At 38.3% G+C, this 20838-nt stretch overlaps 1 protein-coding gene across 4 annotated transcripts in view; it reads left to right on the forward strand.

The window, feature by feature from the left end:
* The window catches only part of LOC114328616 (L-threonine ammonia-lyase), a 120521-nt gene that overhangs the window by 74371 nt on the left and 25312 nt on the right, over positions 1-20838 (forward strand). For 3 of the 4 annotated variants that reach the window (XM_028277506.2, XM_050654339.1, XM_028277507.2), the window contains exons 2-3: positions 14768-14902; positions 20760-20830. The exons of the other annotated variant lie outside the window; for it this stretch is intronic. In XM_028277506.2, coding sequence (XP_028133307.1) covers positions 14768-14902; positions 20760-20830 — 206 coding nt within the window. The remainder of the gene's footprint in view (positions 1-14767; positions 14903-20759; positions 20831-20838) is intronic. 4 annotated transcript variants of the gene reach the window in all.

The raw sequence follows: 20838 nt of genomic DNA on the forward strand, positions 1-20838 counted from the left end.
CGACGCACAACTGTCACCACTACGTCACTGCTAACTACGAACCATTCACGACTGAAGAAGTCTCAAATGTCATCAAAGAGCTTCATAACTGGAAATCTCCTGGACCAGACGGAGTTCAGAACTTCTGGCTTAAAAAGTTTTGGAGTATTCATGAGTGCTTATCAACATTAATTAATCATGTTATTTCTAATCCGCAGGAATTACCATCATTTCTAACTCAGGGAACTACTTATTTAATACCCAAGGATCAAAATAACACCCAAGATCCATCCAAGTACCGCCCAATTACTTGTCTTCCAACTTTGTATAAATTGGTCACATCCTGTGTAACCCGGCGTATCTACCAACACTGTGCTCTAAACAATATCATAGAGCCTCAACAGAAAGGATGCGCTAAGGGTTCCATGGGTTGCAAAGAACAGCTTATCATCGACTCAGTCATTTCTAACCAGGCATACACTAAAAAAAGGAACCTTTTTAGTGCTTTTATTGACTATAAAAAGGCCTTTGATTCAGTACCGCATGAATGGCTAATAGATATATTGAAAATATACAAAGTAGATGATAACATAGTGACCTTTTTAAGGCATATAATGAGAGATTGGAAGACAAAAATTCACCTCCAAATACCTGGTGAAAACAATATCGAAAACGAAAATATCGCAATCAACCGGGGATTATTTCAAGGAGACTCGTTGAGTCCATTGTGGTTCTGTTTAGCTTTGAACCCCCTTTCCCAGCTATTAAACTCCACTGACTCAGGTTTTAGCATTAAAAGCAATAATACTGTGGTAGCGAAGCTCAATCATCTGTTGTATATGGATGATTTGAAATTAATGGCTTCCACTCGAGAACACCTAGAAGAGATGCTAAAAACTGTAGAAACATTTTCTAATGATATTAGTATGCAGTTCGGTCTAGACAAGTGCCGTGTTTTGAATATAGTCAGAGGAAAGGTACAGCCCGGTGGATTCGATATGCAAAATGGCCGACATCGTGGCCATGGGCGACAACGATATGTACAAATATCTTGGAGTAAAGCAGGCGCGGAAAATTGACCATAAGCAAATGAAAACTGAGATAACTACTGAGTTTATAAGAAGGGTAAAACAGCTGCTTCGTTCACAGCTTAACAGTAAAAATTTGTTTAAGGCACTAAACACCTACGCTTGTTCCGCGCTTAGATATTCATTTGGTATTGTTAAGTGGACAAAAACGGATATAGAAAATCTTCAGCGAAAAGTACGAACACACCTCACAAAGGCACAAAAACACCACCCTAAAAGTGCAGTAGAACGAACGACATTACCCCGGTATTTAGGAGGAAGAGGACTTATGGATATAGGTGAGCAATTAGATAAACAAATTGCTAATTTAAGAACTTATTTTCAGATGCAGGCTGAGACATCTACTCTACATCGCGCTATCTGCGAAGTAGATGACACAACACCGATCAAACTGAGGGAAGCAGAACTGCGCATAAACCACCTTACTAAGGACGAAAAAGTGCGCGCCTGGATGGGTAAACCTTTGCACGGGCGACATCCCAATGAGGTCAGCCAAGATTATGTCGACAATATAGCGTCGAACTACTGGTTGACATCAGGAAAGATGTTCCCTGAAACGGAGGGTTCATTACTGGCCATTCAGGATCAGGTTATACCAACCAGAAACTACCTGAAATATATCATCAAAGACCCTCAGGTTCAAAACGACAGATGCCGATATGGATGTCAAGCCCAAGAAACCATCCAACATCTTACAGGGGGCTGCCAGGCATTTGCTGCAACTGAATACAAGGAACGGCATGACGCAGTGGGAAAAATCCTTCATCAAGAGATAGCTATCAAGCTGGGACTTCTCCAAACGGACCATCTCCCGTATTATCAATACGTCCCTGAGAGTATGCTTGAGGATGGCAACTACAAGCTATACTGGGACCGCACTGTGCTCACAGACCAAACAGTGGCACATAATAGACCAGATCTCGTACTAGTTAATAAATTAACAAGACAAACAACACTAATTGATGTGGCGATACCTAACAACAATAATCTACGTAGTAAATTCACTGAAAAGATCGCCAAGTACAGAGATTTAGAAATTCAAATACGAAGGCAATGGAGAATGCAAAGTACCCAGACGATACCTATTGTTATGTCTACTACTGGAGTCATTCCGAAGAACCTCCTCGAAAGCATAAAAAGGCTGGGTCTAAATGAACATCTTTACAAGACCATGCAGAAAGCTGTACTACTTGCAACGGCCAGATGTGTACGAAAGTTTTTGGGAGATACACCTGCATACCAAGTCACCTAGGGCTCGATAACACGGAAAGAGTCCCACCAGAGCTCAATCCTTTTGATACCGTAGGTATCTGGGATGAGTCAATTTTCCCCTTAGAGGGAGTGTGAGCCGTATGGCTAAATCTGGATAATAATAATAATAAGTCGAACTGTGGGAGTTTTATGTCAGTTCTTCTATCAGGCGCGGCCCCCTGCGAATGGGGGATGCTTTCTGGGTATTCGTAGCGCCAATACCCAGAGAGTAGCAGGAATACTTGCCGTGGAACAAAAACTGACACCTGGCAGTAGGTATAAAATGCACACCCATGAGAATGGAGAGTAATAGTTTATGTTTAGGGCCGCTGCCTGGGGATCGCCAGGGCACGTCTGGAGCCGACGCTGGACGTGACAGCATGCGGGACGTCGGTGGCAGGGTGTTGAGGAGGCGGGCCCCTGTCACACAAACAGCTACAGCCCAACAACAAGAACAACAACCACAAGCGAGCCAAACAACAGCAAGAGCTCCACTCGCTGAAGGTGCTGCGCCGGAACATCAGCCGGCGCTCACTCAAGCGGGACGACCGAGGCAGCGCATGAAATGGACTGTGTCCATTAACGAAAGCATTTTGCGCTTCTATTATAAGGTGACAAACCTCGGCCAAGAAACGATCGGCTACAGACAACAGCTGTATGCCGAATTTTGCAGGGAGTACCCAGATATTCAAGTATCGGAGCAAAGAGTATCAGATCAATACCGGGTAATTCTAAGAAACAACCTTATCCCAGAGACTAGACGCAGTACGATCAAAAGCTAAGTCGAACGGGAGATTAATAACCAAGAGCTAGTTTTAGATCAAGTCCCTAATGAAATCCTTGATGAGCAGATTCCTGAGATGCTCATACTAGAAACTCAACCTGACAATACACAGCAGGAAAACAACGAGTTGCGCGATAGTCTAGAAAACGAAATGGCTCGTGCCGTACAAGAGTTTAATGGAACAAATCCACTTAGCAGACCACCGCTACCACGAATAAACTCTTGTAAGAAACTAGGTGCCCTGTTACAAATTGTGAATACTGAAGTCCTACCCAATTATGTCGTAGAAGCCCACACATTGGAGTATCTGCATAAGCTAATCTACTGTGCGGCTACAGCAATTGCCAATGTAATGGGCGTTAAGATCAGAACACGACGGGGTACTAATAACGGAAGGACTGGTAACAGAATTGCACCCTGGGAAAAAAGACTTCTCGGAAAAATTGAATTACTGCGTAGGGATATTGGTCAAGTCACAGAATATATAAGAGGTGTAACAAGTAGAAAAGTCATTAAAAGAGCTGAAGAAATAATGCGGAGCACTGCAAGACACTCGAGATACGATCCAGAAAATAACACAGCCCAACAATGTCTGGATACATTAAAACAAAAACTCTCCGTCTATTCAGGACGATTAAGAAGGTATAAAGTTAGTAACAACCGAAAATGTGACAATGCACTTTTTGAGAACTCTGAGAAGGCGTTCTACCGAAAACTCAATTCCACCGTAGAAAGTGTCGACAAGTCTTACCCAAGCCAAGAAGGAATTCATGAGTTTTGGGGAAATCAACTCTCCACACCAGCTGCTTTTAACAACAATGCTGGCTGGATAGAAGATACGACGCACAACTGTCACCACTACGTCACTGCTAACTACGAACCATTCACGACTGAAGAAGTCTCAAATGTCATCAAAGAGCTTCATAACTGGAAATCTCCTGGACCAGACGGAGTTCAGAACTTCTGGCTTAAAAAGTTTTGGAGTATTCATGAGTGCTTATCAACATTAATTAATCATGTTATTTCTAATCCGCAGGAATTACCATCATTTCTAACTCAGGGAACTACTTATTTAATACCCAAGGATCAAAATAACACCCAAGATCCATCCAAGTACCGCCCAATTACTTGTCTTCCAACTTTGTATAAATTGGTCACATCCTGTGTAACCCGGCGTATCTACCAACACTGTGCTCTAAACAATATCATAGAGCCTCAACAGAATGGATGCGCTAAGGGTTCCATGGGTTGCAAAGAACAGCTTATCATCGACTCAGTCATTTCTAACCAGGCATTCACTAAAAAAAGGAACCTTTTTAGTGCTTTTATTGACTATAAAAAGGCCTTTGATTCAGTACCGCATGAATGGCTAATAGATGTATTGAAAATATACAAAGTAGATGATAACATAGTGACCTTTTTTTAAGGCATATAATGAGAGATTGGAAGACTAAAATTCACCTCCAAATACCTGGTGAAAACAATATCGAAAACGAAAATATCGCAATCAACCGGGGATTATTTCAAGGAGACTCGTTGAGTCCATTGTGGTTCTGTTTAGCTTTGAACCCCCTTTCCCAGCTATTAAACTCCACTGACTCAGGTTTTAGCATTAAAAGCAATAATACTGTGGTAGCGAAGCTCAATCATCTGTTGTATATGGATGATTTGAAATTAATGGCTTCCACTCGAGAACACCTAGAAGAGATGCTAAAAACTGTAGAAACATTTTCTAATGATATTAGTATGCAGTTCGGTCTAGACAAGTGCCGTGTTTTGAATATAGTCAGAGGAAAGGTACAGCCCGGTGGATTCGATATGCAAAATGGCCGACATCGTGGCCATGGGCGACAACGATATGTACAAATATCTTGGAGTAAAGCAGGCGCGGAAAATTGACCATAAGCAAATGAAAACTGAGATAACTACTGAGTTTATAAGAAGGGTAAAACAGCTGCTTCGTTCACAGCTTAACAGTAAAAATTTGTTTAAGGCACTAAACACCTACGCTTGTTCCGCGCTTAGATATTCATTTGGTATTGTTAAGTGGACAAAAACGGATATAGAAAATCTTCAGCGAAAAGTACGAACACACCTCACAAAGGCACAAAAACACCACCCTAAAAGTGCAGTAGAACGAACGACATTACCCCGGTATTTAGGAGGAAGAGGACTTATGGATATAGGTGAGCAATTAGATAAACAAATTGCTAATTTAAGAACTTATTTTCAGATGCAGGCTGAGACATCTACTCTACATCGCGCTATCTGCGAAGTAGATGACACAACACCGATCAAACTGAGGGAAGCAGAACTGCGCATAAACCACCTTACTAAGGACGAAAAAGTGCGCGCCTGGATGGGTAAACCTTTGCACGGGCGACATCCCAATGAGGTCAGCCAAGATTATGTCGACAATATAGCGTCGAACTACTGGTTGACATCAGGAAAGATGTTCCCTGAAACGGAGGGTTCATTACTGGCCATTCAGGATCAGGTTATACCAACCAGAAACTACCTGAAATATATCATCAAAGACCCTCAGGTTCAAAACGACAGATGCCGATATGGATGTCAAGCCCAAGAAACCATCCAACATCTTACAGGGGGCTGCCAGGCGTTCGCTGCAACTGAATACAAGGAACGACATGACGCAGTGGGAAAAATCCTTCATCAAGAGATAGCTATCAAGCTGGGACTTCTCCAAACGGACCATCTCCCGTACTATCAATACGTCCCTGAGAGTATGCTTGAGGATGGCAACTACAAGCTATACTGGGACCGCACTGTGCTCACAGACCAAACAGTAGCACATAATAGACCAGATCTCGTACTAGTTAATAAATTAACAAGACAAACAACACTAATTGATGTAGCGATACCTAACAAAAATAATCTACGTAGTAAATTCACTGAAAAGATCGCCAAGTACAGAGATCTAGAAATTCAAATACGAAGGCAATGGAGAATGCAAAGTACCCAGACGATACCTATTGTTATGTCTACTACTGGAGTAATTCCGAAGAACCTCCTCGAAAGCATAAAAAGGCTGGGTGTAAATGAACATCTTTACAAGACCATGCAGAAAGCTGTACTACTCGCAACAGCCAGATGTGTACGAAAGTTTTTGGGAGATACACCTGCATACCAAGTCACCTAGGGCTCGATAACACGGAAAGAGTCCCACCAGAGCTCAATCCTTTTGATACCGTAGGTATCTGGGATGAGTCAATTTTCCCCTTAGAGGGAGTGTGAGCCGTATGGCTAAATCTGGGATAATAATAATAATAATGTAACAACAACCACAAGCGAGCCAAACAACAGCAAGGGCTCCACTCGCTGAAGGTGCTGCGCCGGAACATCAGCTGGCGCTCACTCAAGCGGGACGACCGAGGCAGCGCATGAAATGGACTGTGTCCATTAACGAAAGCATTTTGCGCTTCTATTATAAGGTGACAAACCTCGGTCAAGAAACGATCGGCTACAGACAACAGCTGTATGCCGAATTTTGCAGGGAGTACCCAGATATTCAAGTATCGGAGCAAAGAGTATCAGATCAATACCGGGTAATCGTAAGAAACAACCTTATCCCAGAGACTAGACGTAATACGATCAAAAGCGAAGTCGAACGGGAGATTAATAACCAAGAGCTAGTTTTAGATCAAGTCCCTAATGAAATCCTTGATGAGCAGATTCCTGAGATTCCCATACCAGAAACTCAACCTGACAATACACAGCAGGAAAACAACGAGTTGCGCAATAGTCTAGAGAACGAAATGGCTCGTGCCGTACAAGAGTTTAATGGAACAAATCCACTTAGCAGACCACCGCTACCACGAATAAACTCTTGTAAGAAACTAGGTGCCCTGTTACAAATTGTGAATACTGAAGTCCTACCCAATTATGTCGTAGAAGCCCACACATTGGAATATCTGCATATTCTAATCTACTGTGCAGCTATATACAGCAATTGCCAATGTAATGGGCGTTAAGATCAGAACACGACGGGGTACTAATAACGGAAGGACTGGTAACAGAATTGCACCCTGGGAAAAAAGACTTCTCCGAAAAATTGAATTACTGCGTAGGGATATTGGTCAAGTCACAGAATATATAAGAGGTGTTACAAGTAGAAAAGTCATTAAAAGAGCTGAAGAAATAATGCGGAGCACTGCAAGACACTCGAGATACGATCCAGAAAATAACACAGCCCAACAGTGTCTGGATACATTAAAACAAAAACTCTCCGTCTATTCAGGACGATTAAGAAGGTATAAAGTTAGTAACAGCCGAAAATGTGACAATGCACTTTTTGAGAACTCTGAGAAGGCGTTCTACCGAAAACTCAATTCCACCGTAGAAAGTGTCGACAAGTCTTACCCAAGCCAAGAAGAAATTCATGAGTTTTGGGGAAATCAACTTTCCACACCAGCTGCTTTTAACAACAATGCTGGCTGGATAGAAGATACGACGCACAACTGTCACCACTACGTCACTGCTAACTACGAATCATTCACGACTGAAGAAGTCTCAAATGTCATCAAAGAGCTTGATAACTGGAAATCTCCTGGACCAGACGGAGTTCAGAACTTCTGGCTTAAAAAGTTTTGGAGTATTCATGAGTGCTTATCAACATTAATTAATCATGTTATTTCTAATTCGCAGGAATTACCATCATTTCTAACTCAGGGAACTACTTATTTAATACCCGAGGATCAAAATAACACCCAAGATCCATCCAAGTACCGCCCAATTACTTGTCTTCCAACTTTGTATAAATTGGTCACATCCTGTGTAACCCGGCGTATCTACCAACACTGTGCTCTAAACAATATCATAGAGCCTCAACAGAAAGGATGCGCTAAGGGTTCCATGGGTTGCAAAAACAGCTTATCATCGACTCAGTCATTTCTAACCAGGCATTCACTAAAAAAAGGAACCTTTTTACTGCTTTTATTGACTATAAAAAGGCCTTTGATTCAGTACCGCATGAATGGCTAATAGATATATTGAAAATATACAAAGTAGATGATAACATAGTGACCTTTTTAAGGCATATAATGAGAGATTGGAAGACTAAAATTCACCTCCAAATACCTGGTGAAAACAATATCGAAACCGAAAATATCGCAATCAACCGGGGCCTATTTCAAGGAGACTCGTTGAGTCCATTGTGGTTCTGTTTAGCTTTGAACCCCCTTTCCCAACTATTAAACTCCACTGACTCAGGTTTTAGCATTAAAAGCAATAATACTGTGGTAGCGAAGCTCAATCATCTGTTGTATATGGATGATTTGAAATTAATGGCTTCCACTCGAGAACACCTAGAAGAGATGCTAAAAACTGTAGAAACATTTTCTAATGATATTAGTATGCAGTTCGGTCTAGACAAGTGCCGTGTTTTGAATATAGTCAGAGGAAAGGTACAGCCCGGCGGATTCGATATGCAAAATGGCCAGAACATCGAGGCCATGGGCGACAACGATATGTACAAATATCTTGGAGTAAAGCAGGCGCGGAAAATTGACCATAAGCAATTGAACACTGAGATAACTACTGAGTTTATAAGAAGGGTAAAACAGCTGCTTCGTTCACAGCTTAACAGTAAAAATTTGTTTAAGGCACTAAACACCTACGCTTGTTCCGCGCTTAGCTATTCATTTGGTATTGTTAAGTGGACAAAAACGGATATAGAAAATCTTCAGCGAAAAGTACGAACACACCTCACAAAGGCACAAAAACACCACCCTAAAAGTGCAGTAGAACGAACGACATTACCCCGGTATTTAGGAGGAAGAGGACTTATGGATATAGGTGAGCAATTAGATAAACAAATTGCTAATTTAAGAACTTATTTTCAGATGCAGGCTGAGACATCTACTCTACATCGCGCTATCTGCGCAGTAGATGACCCAACACCGATCAAACTGAGGGAAGCAGAACTGCGCATAAACCACCTTACTAAGGACGAAATAGTGCGCGCCTGGATGGGTAAACCTTTGCACGGGCGACATCCCAATGAGGTCAGCCAAGATTATGTCGACAATATAGCGTCGAACTACTGGTTGACATCAGGAAAGATGTTCCCTGAAACGGAGGGTTCATTACTGGCCATTCAGGATCAGGTTATACCAACCAGAAACTACCTGAAATATATCATCAAAGACCCTCAGGTTCAAAACGACAGATGCCGATATGGATGTCAAGCCCAAGAAACCATCCAACATCTTACAGGGGGCTGCCAGGCATTTGCTGCAACTGAATACAAGGAACGGCATGACGCAGTGGGAAAAATCCTTCATCAAGAGATAGCTATCAAGCTGGGACTTCTCCAAACGGATCATCTCCCGTATTATCAATACGTCCCTGAGAGTATGCTTGAGGATGGCAACTACAAGCTATACTGGGACCGCACTGTGCTCACAGACCAAACAGTGGCACATAATAGACCAGATCTCGTACTAGTTAATAAATTAACAAGACAAACAACACTAATTGATGTGGCGATACCTAACAACAATAATCTACGTAGTAAATTCACTGAAAAGATCGCCAAGTACAGAGATCTAGAAATTCAAATACGAAGGCAATGGAGAATGCAAAGTACCCAGACGATACCTATTGTTATATCTACTACTGGAGTCATTCCGAAGAACCTCCTCGAAAGCATAAAAAGGCTGGGTCTAAATGAACATCTTTACAAGACCATGCAGAAAGCTGTACTACTCGCAACGGCCAGATGTGTACGAAAATTTTTGGGAGATACACCTGCATACCAAGTCACCTAGGGCTCGATAACACGGAAAGAGTCCCACCAGAGCTCAATCCTTTTGATACCGTAGGTATCTGGGATGAGTCAATTTTCCCCTTAGAGGGAGTGTGAGCCGTATGGCTAAATCTGGATAATAATAATAGCCTTTATTGCCCAACAGTTTCCCATTTACAGAGCAAATTTTACAATGATTTTTATAACAGCACATACGAATAAAGATACTAAAGTAAAGAAAAATAAAAGAATACTAAAATAAAGAAAGAAACAGAAACAATAAAATACATAAATTTATAACTTACTTTCACACATTCAAAATATGTGCCCGTGATTTATTTTTAAGTTCACATTCGCTGCACGTGAATATATCACAAACACCTACTAATTTATTAGCATTACGGCACATTAGATTTAATGGTGATTTGTACAAAATATTAGTTTGTGCTCTGTTACATAAAAATATATTATTTTGTTGTCTGGATGTTAATCTAGGAACCCATATATTAATTTGTGAAAGTAACTTAGCACAATCTACCTTATTGTTTAACAATTTATGAAGAAATATGACAGAAGCTTGATTTCTACGCTTTTCTAACGAGACAAAGTCAAACTGATTGAGTAAGTTCAAGTAATTACAACCTCTAGGAGGATAAACTCCTGTCAGTTTAAAGCTTAAATGTTTTAAAAATTTCTTTTGAACTTTCTCAATAGTGGATGCATATTGAATGTATATTGGGTTCCAAATAATTGATCCATATTCTAATTTCGGTCTTATTAAACTATAATATAGTGAGGTTAGTACAAACAGGTTATGAAAATTTTTACAATTACGAGTAACAAATCCATACGTACGATATGCAGCATTGACAATTACATTGATGTGTTCGTTAAAAGTAAGCTGTGAATCAAAATAAATTCCTAAATCTTTAACAGTGTTACTTCTCTCCAGTACTGTATCGTCAATCGTATAACGATACACGACTGGATTATTTTTACGACTACATGTTAAAATTTTACATTTAGAAATATTTAAATAAAGGTGATTATTCAGACACCACTCCTGCAACAAGTTAACTTGCCCCTGCAACCTAATACAGTCATTTAAACAGGAGATGGACATATATAACTTCAGATCGTCTGCAAACATTAATTTGTTATCCTCAAGTACGTTACATAGATCATTTATAAAGATTATAAATAACAATGGTCCTAGATTAGACCCTTGGGGAACCCCACTTGTAGCAAGATAAGTGTCCGAACAAAAACCATTATAACAAACACACTGTTTACGTTGTGTTAAGTAGGATTGTAATAAATTATAATATGTATTATTGATACCCAGAATTTTAAGTTTCTGAAGTAGTATTGAATGGTTAATTTTATCGAAAGCCTTCGAGAAATCCGTGTATACCACGTCAACTTGTCCTCTATCGTCTAAATTTTCACATAGATACTGACTGAACACGGTTAGGTTGGTGACAGTTGATCGTGCGTTCATAAATCCATGTTGATGAACAGATATTATATTTTTAGCTGACAGTGCGGGAGTTAAAAATTATTTAAAATGGATATTGGTCTATAATTAGCGATGTTAGTACGATTTTCGGACTTGTATATAGGACAAACTTTAGCTGTTTTCCATACATCTGGAAAAACTGATGATTTTAGAATCAAGTTGAAAAGTGTACAAAGTGGCCTAGTTAGTACATGCAGGCAATCTTTCAATAGAAATGAAGGTATTTTGTCAGGTCCTGAAGTAAATTTATTCTTCAATTTTTTTCCAGCTGCTAAAATTTCAAGTTCACTAATAGGTTCACAACTGATATCTAAAAAAGTATTGGGATCAAAATTGAAATCTAAATTTCCCTCATGTATCTCAGGTAGAGAATACACACTTTCAAAAAATGTTCTGAATGCATTTACTATTGTCTGAGGAGTATTAAATATTTCATCATTATAAACCATTTGTCCAGGAATTCTAGAAGACTTTTTATTATTTACAAATTTCCAAAAAAATTTTGGTTCATCTTTTAGTTTCATTTGCACCGTTTGTAAATAAAGTGAATATGCTTCCTTAATTTTTTGTTTTACTAGTAGCCTAACTCTACTGAACTGTACGTAATAATCATTATTTTTGGTTTTTTTAAATTTATTATGTAATTTAGCTTTTTCCTTAATAAGTTTTATGACCTCACTTGAATACCAACTAGGATATTTATGCTTAAAATTTTTATAAACTGGCACATGGCTATCAATGATTTCATAAAACCTATCATAGAAATTTTGCAATGCTTGGTTGACGTTGCTGAAATTTTCCAGAAAAGCCCAGTCGGTGTAAAAGAATTCAATATACATTGACATATAGTCGGCTTTTTTAAAGTTATAAGTTTTAGCACTCATGCTTGCATCAAAATTGTTTTGTTTAGTAAAGATAGCTTTAAGTTCAATTGATAAAGAGGGGTGGTACGCATCTTCGTGTACCAGTGGAAGAGCATCACGAGATACAGAACAATCAATATTTGAAACTATTAAATCCAGTAATTTATTGTGATTATTTGGAATATTGTTGTATTGTTTCATGTTATAAAACGCTAATAAGTTGTTAATGGAATTTGTTTTACGATCATTAAGATTATTTTGCACATAATTTGGGCAGTTAAAATCACCAATTATTATAACCCTAACCGAATTCAAAATATTCCAATCCTCAAGAACTTCTAAAAAACTGTCAAACTCATCAAGCGATATAGATGGTGAAATGTAAATAACTGTCAAATAAAAAGATTTGAAAGATATATACAATTTGCACACCAAGAAGTCGATTTCGGGAAAATTTTCAGCAAACAGTGACCTATCAACTAACTCAGACTTAATACTAGTATCTACAGCAAAAAGTACACCACCACCACAAGTTAACCCCACTTGATCAAATTTACGATCACTTCGATAAACTTCATAGTTACCCGGAAATAATTCACTAGAATTTACTTCCGGTTTCAACCAGGTTTCACTTAATGCTACAACACTATATTCGCAATCACTCACACTTGAAGAGAACATGTCTATTTTACTGTTAAGTCCTCTGACGTTTTGATAGTAAACTTTGATTTCTTCGTTACAGATACTGTTGGGTTGACTTAGTTTAAAGATACTATTTTTGGAACATCGTTGATATATTTTATCCGACAGTTAGTATCACCAGAGTTTTTCCTATCGTATAGCTCTTGTTTAACTTGTTTATAATATTCTAATTGCCGTCTTGTACGATCCGCAGAAATCCCTATATTTGTGTAATTTTTCTTTGCTTTAAGTTTATTAGAGTTTATTAATATTTTCCTCGCAATATCTTCATTTTCAACTGTAATCTTAATTGGCCTATTTTTTGACTTATCGGCAGTACCCAGTCTAACGATACTCATATTAATGTTTGACAGCTCTGGAGACAATGAAGTTAGTATACTTGAAATAACTTCTTTATCGTAATTAGCTTGTTCTTGGGATGGTGTATTTTGTTCCGGTTCAGCAACATTAAAGAACATGACATTTTTCTTACGCTTTAGTCTATCGGTTACTTCCGATACCAAATCTTCAAAATCTACAGAAGTTTCGGTTTTAGCTTTTTCTGCATTTAAGTCTTTTATGTCTTTCTGGAGTTGAATAATAAAGGCCTTTAATTCATTGAGATCTTTACCATAAAGAACTGTAACGCCACTGATGATGATGAAATCGCTCACAGGTCGAGTTGGTCTTGTCGATGAGTCGTTGTAGACCCAAATCGGAATCCGCAATCAACATCGTATCATTGGCGTATCCGATGCTGTTGATATTTGCGCCATTTACCTGGACTCCATACTTGTAATTCTCCAGTGTCTCTTTAAATAGAAACTCGGAGTAAAGAATAAACAGCAGGGTGGGGTGACAGAACACATTCTTGTTTAAATCCACTTCTAATTTCTACTTCTGCGGACGTGGAACCTTCGATCTTAACTCTAGCGTTTTCGTTCCAGTTAAGATTTTTGGTAATTTGACGTCTTTTCCATCTAAACTGACTTCTTGCAAACGTTCTAATAGTAGATCGTGTCTTGCTCTATCAAAGTTTTTCAGTTGGTTGGAGCATTTTTAGGCCAGAACTAGTTTTAAGAGGACTTTTCTCGTTCTGATGCCGGCTGTGAAACCAAACTGATCGTCTCCGATGATTGTTTCGCACTTTCTATATATTCGATTATGCACGACTTTTAATAGGTATTTTACTGCATGACTCATGAGCTCAAGACTTATCAGACGAAACTCATTGCAGTGTTGTGGGTTTGGCTTTTTTGGTACTGGGATGAATATTCATTCTAGCAAGTTTTGGGGTATTTTCCTGTAAAAATATTTCGATTCTTTCTTCAATGATTAATTTTAACGTTTCTGGGTATATTCCATCTGGACTTGGGCTCTTATTTGTTTTTTAAGTTGATTAATGGCATTCATAATTTCAAATTTCGGAATTGCTAGTCCTTCGTTGTTGCTGTCCAATCTTCTTGCTTCTTCTTGTATGCTGTTAAGAATTTTGATATAGTTTTCCCATAATCCCTTAATTTCTGCCTTCTACAATTTACAAGGCAAGCAGACGAATGAGGAGACGAAAGGGACTCTAAAATATGCAGTCACCTTCCGTCCATTCGTCTAGGTAAAAATTCCAACGAAAGTTGGTTCTGTGTACTCACGTACTCACAACATGAGTAAATGTAGAAAATGAAAGACATGCTCTATATTCTATATGATAGCAGATCATATAGCCCCTCTGAAGATCTCTGGAGAGAGTGAAACGTATGTAAGGAACCGAAATGAAACATGTCTTTCATTTTCACATTCAAATTTGCTTGACTAATATATTGATTTATACATTTATAGGAACTAGAAATAGATTATGATTTAGACACATTAGACCCAATGTGCAACCCTAAAAAACCAGTAATGGTCCCATTCGAGGAAATAACGTCAGCTGCTTACAAAATAAGGAGCGGAATAGCATACACCCCATGCGTGGTAAGAGAAATAAATGTTTTATACATATATTTATTAATACAAATATATTTTTTAATAATTATTGTTTCAAAAATAAAAATGTATACCATTTTTATTCAGTTGCAATGCGAAGCCAAAACCGTCTTAATTTGTACTTAGATTAGAGAGTGCAGCCAGCACTCTTATCGACGATTTCACCTCTTGTTAGAGGCTCTTCAGAGAATGCATAGGCTGCTTTCCCTACTCCAGGTAAAAATTTATGGACATATTAGTTCCCCATTGCAACTGACGTGAAGGTAGTAGGTGCGTAGCGGCATCTGCTAAATGAAAGAATAAGTTTTTCAACCTAATAAAAATATTTGTAAAATAAAATATTTTTAAAAGATCTTTAATTGAAAAACTTATTAGCCCATTTTCCTGGTGACACCTCCAAGGCTTCTACAATATGCAAGCCAGATGGATGCTGCAGTGAAGACAAAAGGGAAGGAATTCTACACTATGCAATTCACAACCCCCGTCTGCAGCTTGGTAAAGTTCCAACAGAAAATGGACCTAGTTACTCTATAGGACTAATACTAATATAAAATAAAAATGTATACCATTTTTATTCAGTTGCAATGCGAAGCCAAAGCCGTCTTAATTTGTACTTAGATTAGAGAGTGCAGCCAGCACTCTTATCGACGATTTCACCTCTTGTTAGAGGCTCTTCAGAGAATGCATAGGCTGCTTTCCCTACTCCAGGTAAAAATTTATGGACATATTAGTTTCCCATTGCAACTGACGTGAAGGTAGTAGGTGCTTAGCGGTATCTGCTAAATGAAAGACTAAGTTTTTCAACCTAATAAAAATATTTTTAAAAGATCTTTAATTGAAAAACTTATTGGCCCATTTTCCTGGTGACACCTCCAAGGCTTCTACAATATGCAAGCCAGATGGATGCTGCAGTGAAGACAAAAGAGAAGGAATTCTACACTATGCATGGAGGTGTCACCAGGAAAATGGGCCAATAAGTTTTTCAATTAAAGATCTTTTAAAAATATTTTATTTTACAAATATTTTTATTAGGTTGAAAAACTTAGTCTTTCATTTAGCAGATGCCGCTACGCACCTACTACCTTCACGTCAGTTGCAATATGGAACTAATATGTACATAAATTTTTACCTGGAGTAGGGAAAGCAGTCTATGCATTCTCTGAAGAGCCTCTAATAAGAGGTGAAATCGTCGATAAGAGTGCTGGCTGCACTCTCTAATCTAAGTACAAATTAAGACGGTTTTGGCTTCGCATTGCAACTGAATAAAAATGGTATACACTTTTATTTTATATTAGTATTACTCCTCTAGAGTAACTAGGTCCATTTTCTGTTGGAACTTTACCAAGCTGCAGACGGGGTTGTGAATTGCATAGTGTAGAATTCCTTCCCTTTTGTCTTCACTGCAGCATCCATCTGGCTTGCATATTGTAGAAGCCTTGGAGGTGTCACCAGGAAAATGGGCCAATAAGTTTTTCAATTAAAGATCTTTTAAAAATATTTTATTTTACAAATATTTTTATTAGGTTGAAAAACAGTCTTTCATTTAGCAGATGCCGCTACGCACCTACTACCTTCACGTCAGTTGCAATAGGGAACTAATATGTCCATAAATTTTACCTGGAGTAGGGAAAGCAGCCTATGCATTCTCTGAAGAGCCTCTAACAAGAGGTGAAATCGTCGATAAGAGTGCTGGCTGCACTCTCTAATCTAAGTACAAATTAAGACGGTTTTGGCTTTGCATTGCAACTGAATAAAAATGGTATACATTTTTATTTTATATTAGTATTACTCCTATAGAGTAACTAGGTCCATTTTCTGTTGGAACTTTACCAAGCTGCAGACGGGGGTTGTGAATTGCATAGTGTAGAATTCCTTCCCTTTTGTCTTCACTGCAGCATCCATCTGGCTTGCATATTGTAGAAGCCTTGGTGGTGTCACCAGGAAAATGTGCCAATAAGTTTTTCAATTAAAGATCTTTTAAAAATATTTTATTTTACAAATATTTTCATTAGGTTGAAAAACTTAGTCTTTAATTATTGTTTCATGCATATAAGTAATTGTAGATTTTAAAGGAGTCGATTTGGATCGTAGTACTTTCCACACTGCGACCAGACAGATCTCGTTATCGTTGATCGATAGTTTTATTTTGTCGTTTTGTTCAGTTTAGTTTGGTCCTGCTACGACCAAACAGAAGATAGCATAAGGTTATCTCTAGGTCAACCAAACCCCTGTAGAAGGAGTGACTGCATTGCAATTACCTAGGCACCATAATAAATGAAGAATGGACCAACAACATAGAAATAAGAGCGCGCATCAGAAAACCTAGATCCACCATCAACTGGATGAGGCCTTTTTCAAGAGTCACACCCACTCTCTTGGTATAAAAGTAAGAATGCTGCGATGCTATGTCTTTTCTGTCCTTTTTTATAGTGTTGAATCGTGGATCTTGAACGAAAATATGTGTAAAAAATTGGAAGCATTTAAGATGTGGCTATATCAGAGAATACTTAAAATACCGTGTACTGACCGGGTCACAAATGAGGAGGTCCTCGAAGAATGAAGAACCGAGAGGTACTTCGTCATGGCATCCACAATCCTAACGGAGTGATTGCCGCCCTCTTTGGGCACTTCCGATTCGTTTGTCGCGGTGAATCAATCCGCATTAACATTTTGGTATTACAATTGGTTGTGTGACTTGGCATCTTCTACAATTTTTCTCCATTCGTTCCTGTTTTTGCTTATGGTTACCCATTCTTTGACTCCCATCTTCTGTCCTCGACTATCTGATTGTCCCATTTAGTTTTGGGTCTTCCTCGTGGTCTGCCTGATACAGGTCTCTATTTGGAAATTTTCTTGATGACGTCTTCTGGATATCTCCTTTCTATATGTCCCATCCATCTGAGTCTCTGTGCCTTGATAAATCTGACGATGTCTTCTCTTTTCAGAAATCCTCTTACTTCGTGGTTCATGAGTTTTCTAAATTCATTATTACCTATGTTTAGTGGCCCTGTTATCCTCCGAATTATTTTCCTCTCTAGGATCCTCAATATTTCTTCCTCTTTCTGGGTCAGACACATTACTTCAGCACCATATGTGATTACTGGTCTAATTGCTGCTTTGTAAAGTTTCAGTTTAGTATTCTGAGTAAGCTTCTTATCTTTGAGGAAGTTATTGTATTTCCAGTAGGCTCTGTTTCCTGCCTGGATTCTTTCACTGGTTACGATGCTTCTATTATTATTTCCATAGTTCCTATCATTACCTTAGAAGAATGGTGAAGAACCGAGAGGTACTTACCACCATCAAATCTCGAAAGTTACAATACTTTGGACACATTGTGCGAAATGAATCCAGATATCAACTCCTACAAGCTATCCTTCAAGGAAAAATATTGGGAAAGCGAGGTTCAGGAAGCAGAAGAACATCCTGGTTAAAGAACCTCAGAACCTGGTTCACTACAACATCTGTGCAGCTTTTCCGCGCTGCTGTAAATAAAATAAAGATTGCCATTTTGATCGCCAACATTCGTCATGGATAGGCACATCAAGAAGAAAAATGGCTACACAAATTGTTTACTTAATGGATGAGAAGCGTTAACGAATTGTGGGTTCGATGGATACACGTATAAAAGAGCTTGTGTTTGGTAGAGATTGTTATTAACTTGTCAGGTTCTAAAGCGATTATAAATATCTGTTCTAGATATTTATGGTATTGCCGAACAATTGCCATCAGTTGCAAACAATAGCTTCGGCCATTTTCTCTGCATTTTATCAAAATCTGCGTGTTTTTCTATTTTAGACTTTATTTGTTTGATAGGGATGATATTTCAGTGAGCAGTATCCACTGATAACAGCTATATTGACTCTCAATGCAGCTGAAACTGTTTCCCAGTAGGCTGCACTAAGTCTCTGTTCCATTTTCGTATATCATCCACTATGCAGAAGTTTCAGTATACCTCAAATGAGTCTGGTCCGATAAAAGAGGTATTATTTCCTTTTTAACCCAGACTATATTTGTTGTATCCTGCGAATTGCTTAAGGGACTGTTAATTTTTGCAAGTTGTTACTGACTCAGAAGTTGTAAACTCAGAAACTTCAGTGCAGCTTGCCTAATTGAAGCAATAAATAATTTGAATGAATGGAGCCGTTTCTTTAAACAGTATTGAGCGCAAAAATAATTTGCTAGCAGTAGAGTTAGTGTTGCCCAAAATCGGCTTGGTTTTGCAGTCTCTGTCTTGTTCTTGCGTTTTCGCAAGACCAAGATCAAGACCGCCTAATTGTATGCAAGATTTGAGCAAAAACAAGATTAAGCCTGCGAGACTCTTGCGTCTTGCAGTTAGGATTGAGTGTCATTTTAAGGAGTATAGTAGTTCGGGTATATGCTTATTTAGAGACTCTACGAGACGCAAAAATAAATGTAACAAAAATTTGGAAAATTGGACTTAGGTGCATTACGAGCAATGCACCTAACACTTGACACATTTGACTCGTACTCAGAGGTCATAATTACAATGTGAAAAAAATATTTTATACATTCTTTCCCAGCAGATGGCTTCTAGGGTCTGAAATTATTTGTTCAGATTTTATGAATAGCCTCCCTCTAATCATAAAATGATCTTATTTCGTTGCGACGCCGACAGTAATATCCTATCGTAACTTTTTAAAAATATGTCACCTTAGCTGATAAAAATATAATAAGGTTAGCATACCTAGTGTTAAGGACATCCACTCAATAATTAAACTTTTTTTCTTATTAGTTAGTAGGAATCTAAATACCACAAATCTTATCGGCTTAAGACTAAACATCGTTTCTGATGAGTGTGCAATGAGATCAATCGGTTAAACAAAATTTGGTGAAAGAGTGCGGCTAATATTCTAAAGTAACGAGACAAATTATTAATAACAGATAATGCCGGCTATCGTGTAAGCAAAACACCAAATTGTATAACTCTTTTATTCTATTTCACATAAGGTGAGGGGCCATCAATTCCTTTCTAGACAGATAATGTATTTTAAAATACAGTCAAGTTTATGTCATTAATTTGGTTTTTTTTTTTCAATTTAATGCATACATTTATTAAGAAACAGACTGACTCCCACGGGGCATGGTAGATAGCTCAGTTAGTTAGAGCATAGGCACGGATCGCTTAGATCGTGGGTTCAAACCCCACCTGGTGTCATTAGTTTAGACATTTATTAATTTGATTGATTTTTTACTATGGCTATGTATAATACTAAGTACTAAGGAGGGTCAACAAAGATAGACAAATGCTAAAGAACATTCGTGAATGGACTCAGATATCAAATTATTCCATATTGCAGACAAGATCGAGATCCATATTTCAGGACAATTATTCCATATTGCAGAAGATCAAGAAGCCTTCGCAATGGTGATCGCCAACGTCGAATAATTCTGCTATGGCACGTGAAGAAGAAGAAGAAGATGTTAATATAAGTTTAAAATATACCTACTCTGTTAATTTGTTCTACGATCTAAAAGTAACGTTTAATAAATAGCAATAGGCTAATGTGTAGCTACGAGATTTGCAAGTCTAAGACCAAGACCAAGATCAGCTGTATTGGGGTTCTTGGGGCAAGACTAAGACTGTCTAAATCTCGTATTCTTCTTGTATTTGGGCAACACTAGCTGTAGTGCTAGTAGTTGCTGCGGACTAGTGACAGTCTGGTGATAATAGTAACTTCTATTCATATTATTCTTACTCTCTGTTGTTTTTAATTCAGCAGGATAAAATATGATGTCACATCTTGTGATTTGTGCATTTAGTTTTGTTTCAACTCACACTCGTTTATGTAAGTGGTAAAATATATTAATATTTTTCCATTTTTAGAGATCGCATATGTCTAGTATGACTGGGATGGATATATATTTAAAAAAAGACTTTCTACAGCAAACTGGAAGGTAAGCTT

The sequence above is a fragment of the Diabrotica virgifera genome, chromosome 6 (assembly GCF_917563875.1).
Source record: "Diabrotica virgifera virgifera chromosome 6, PGI_DIABVI_V3a".
Lineage (NCBI taxonomy): Eukaryota > Metazoa > Arthropoda > Insecta > Coleoptera > Chrysomelidae > Diabrotica > Diabrotica virgifera.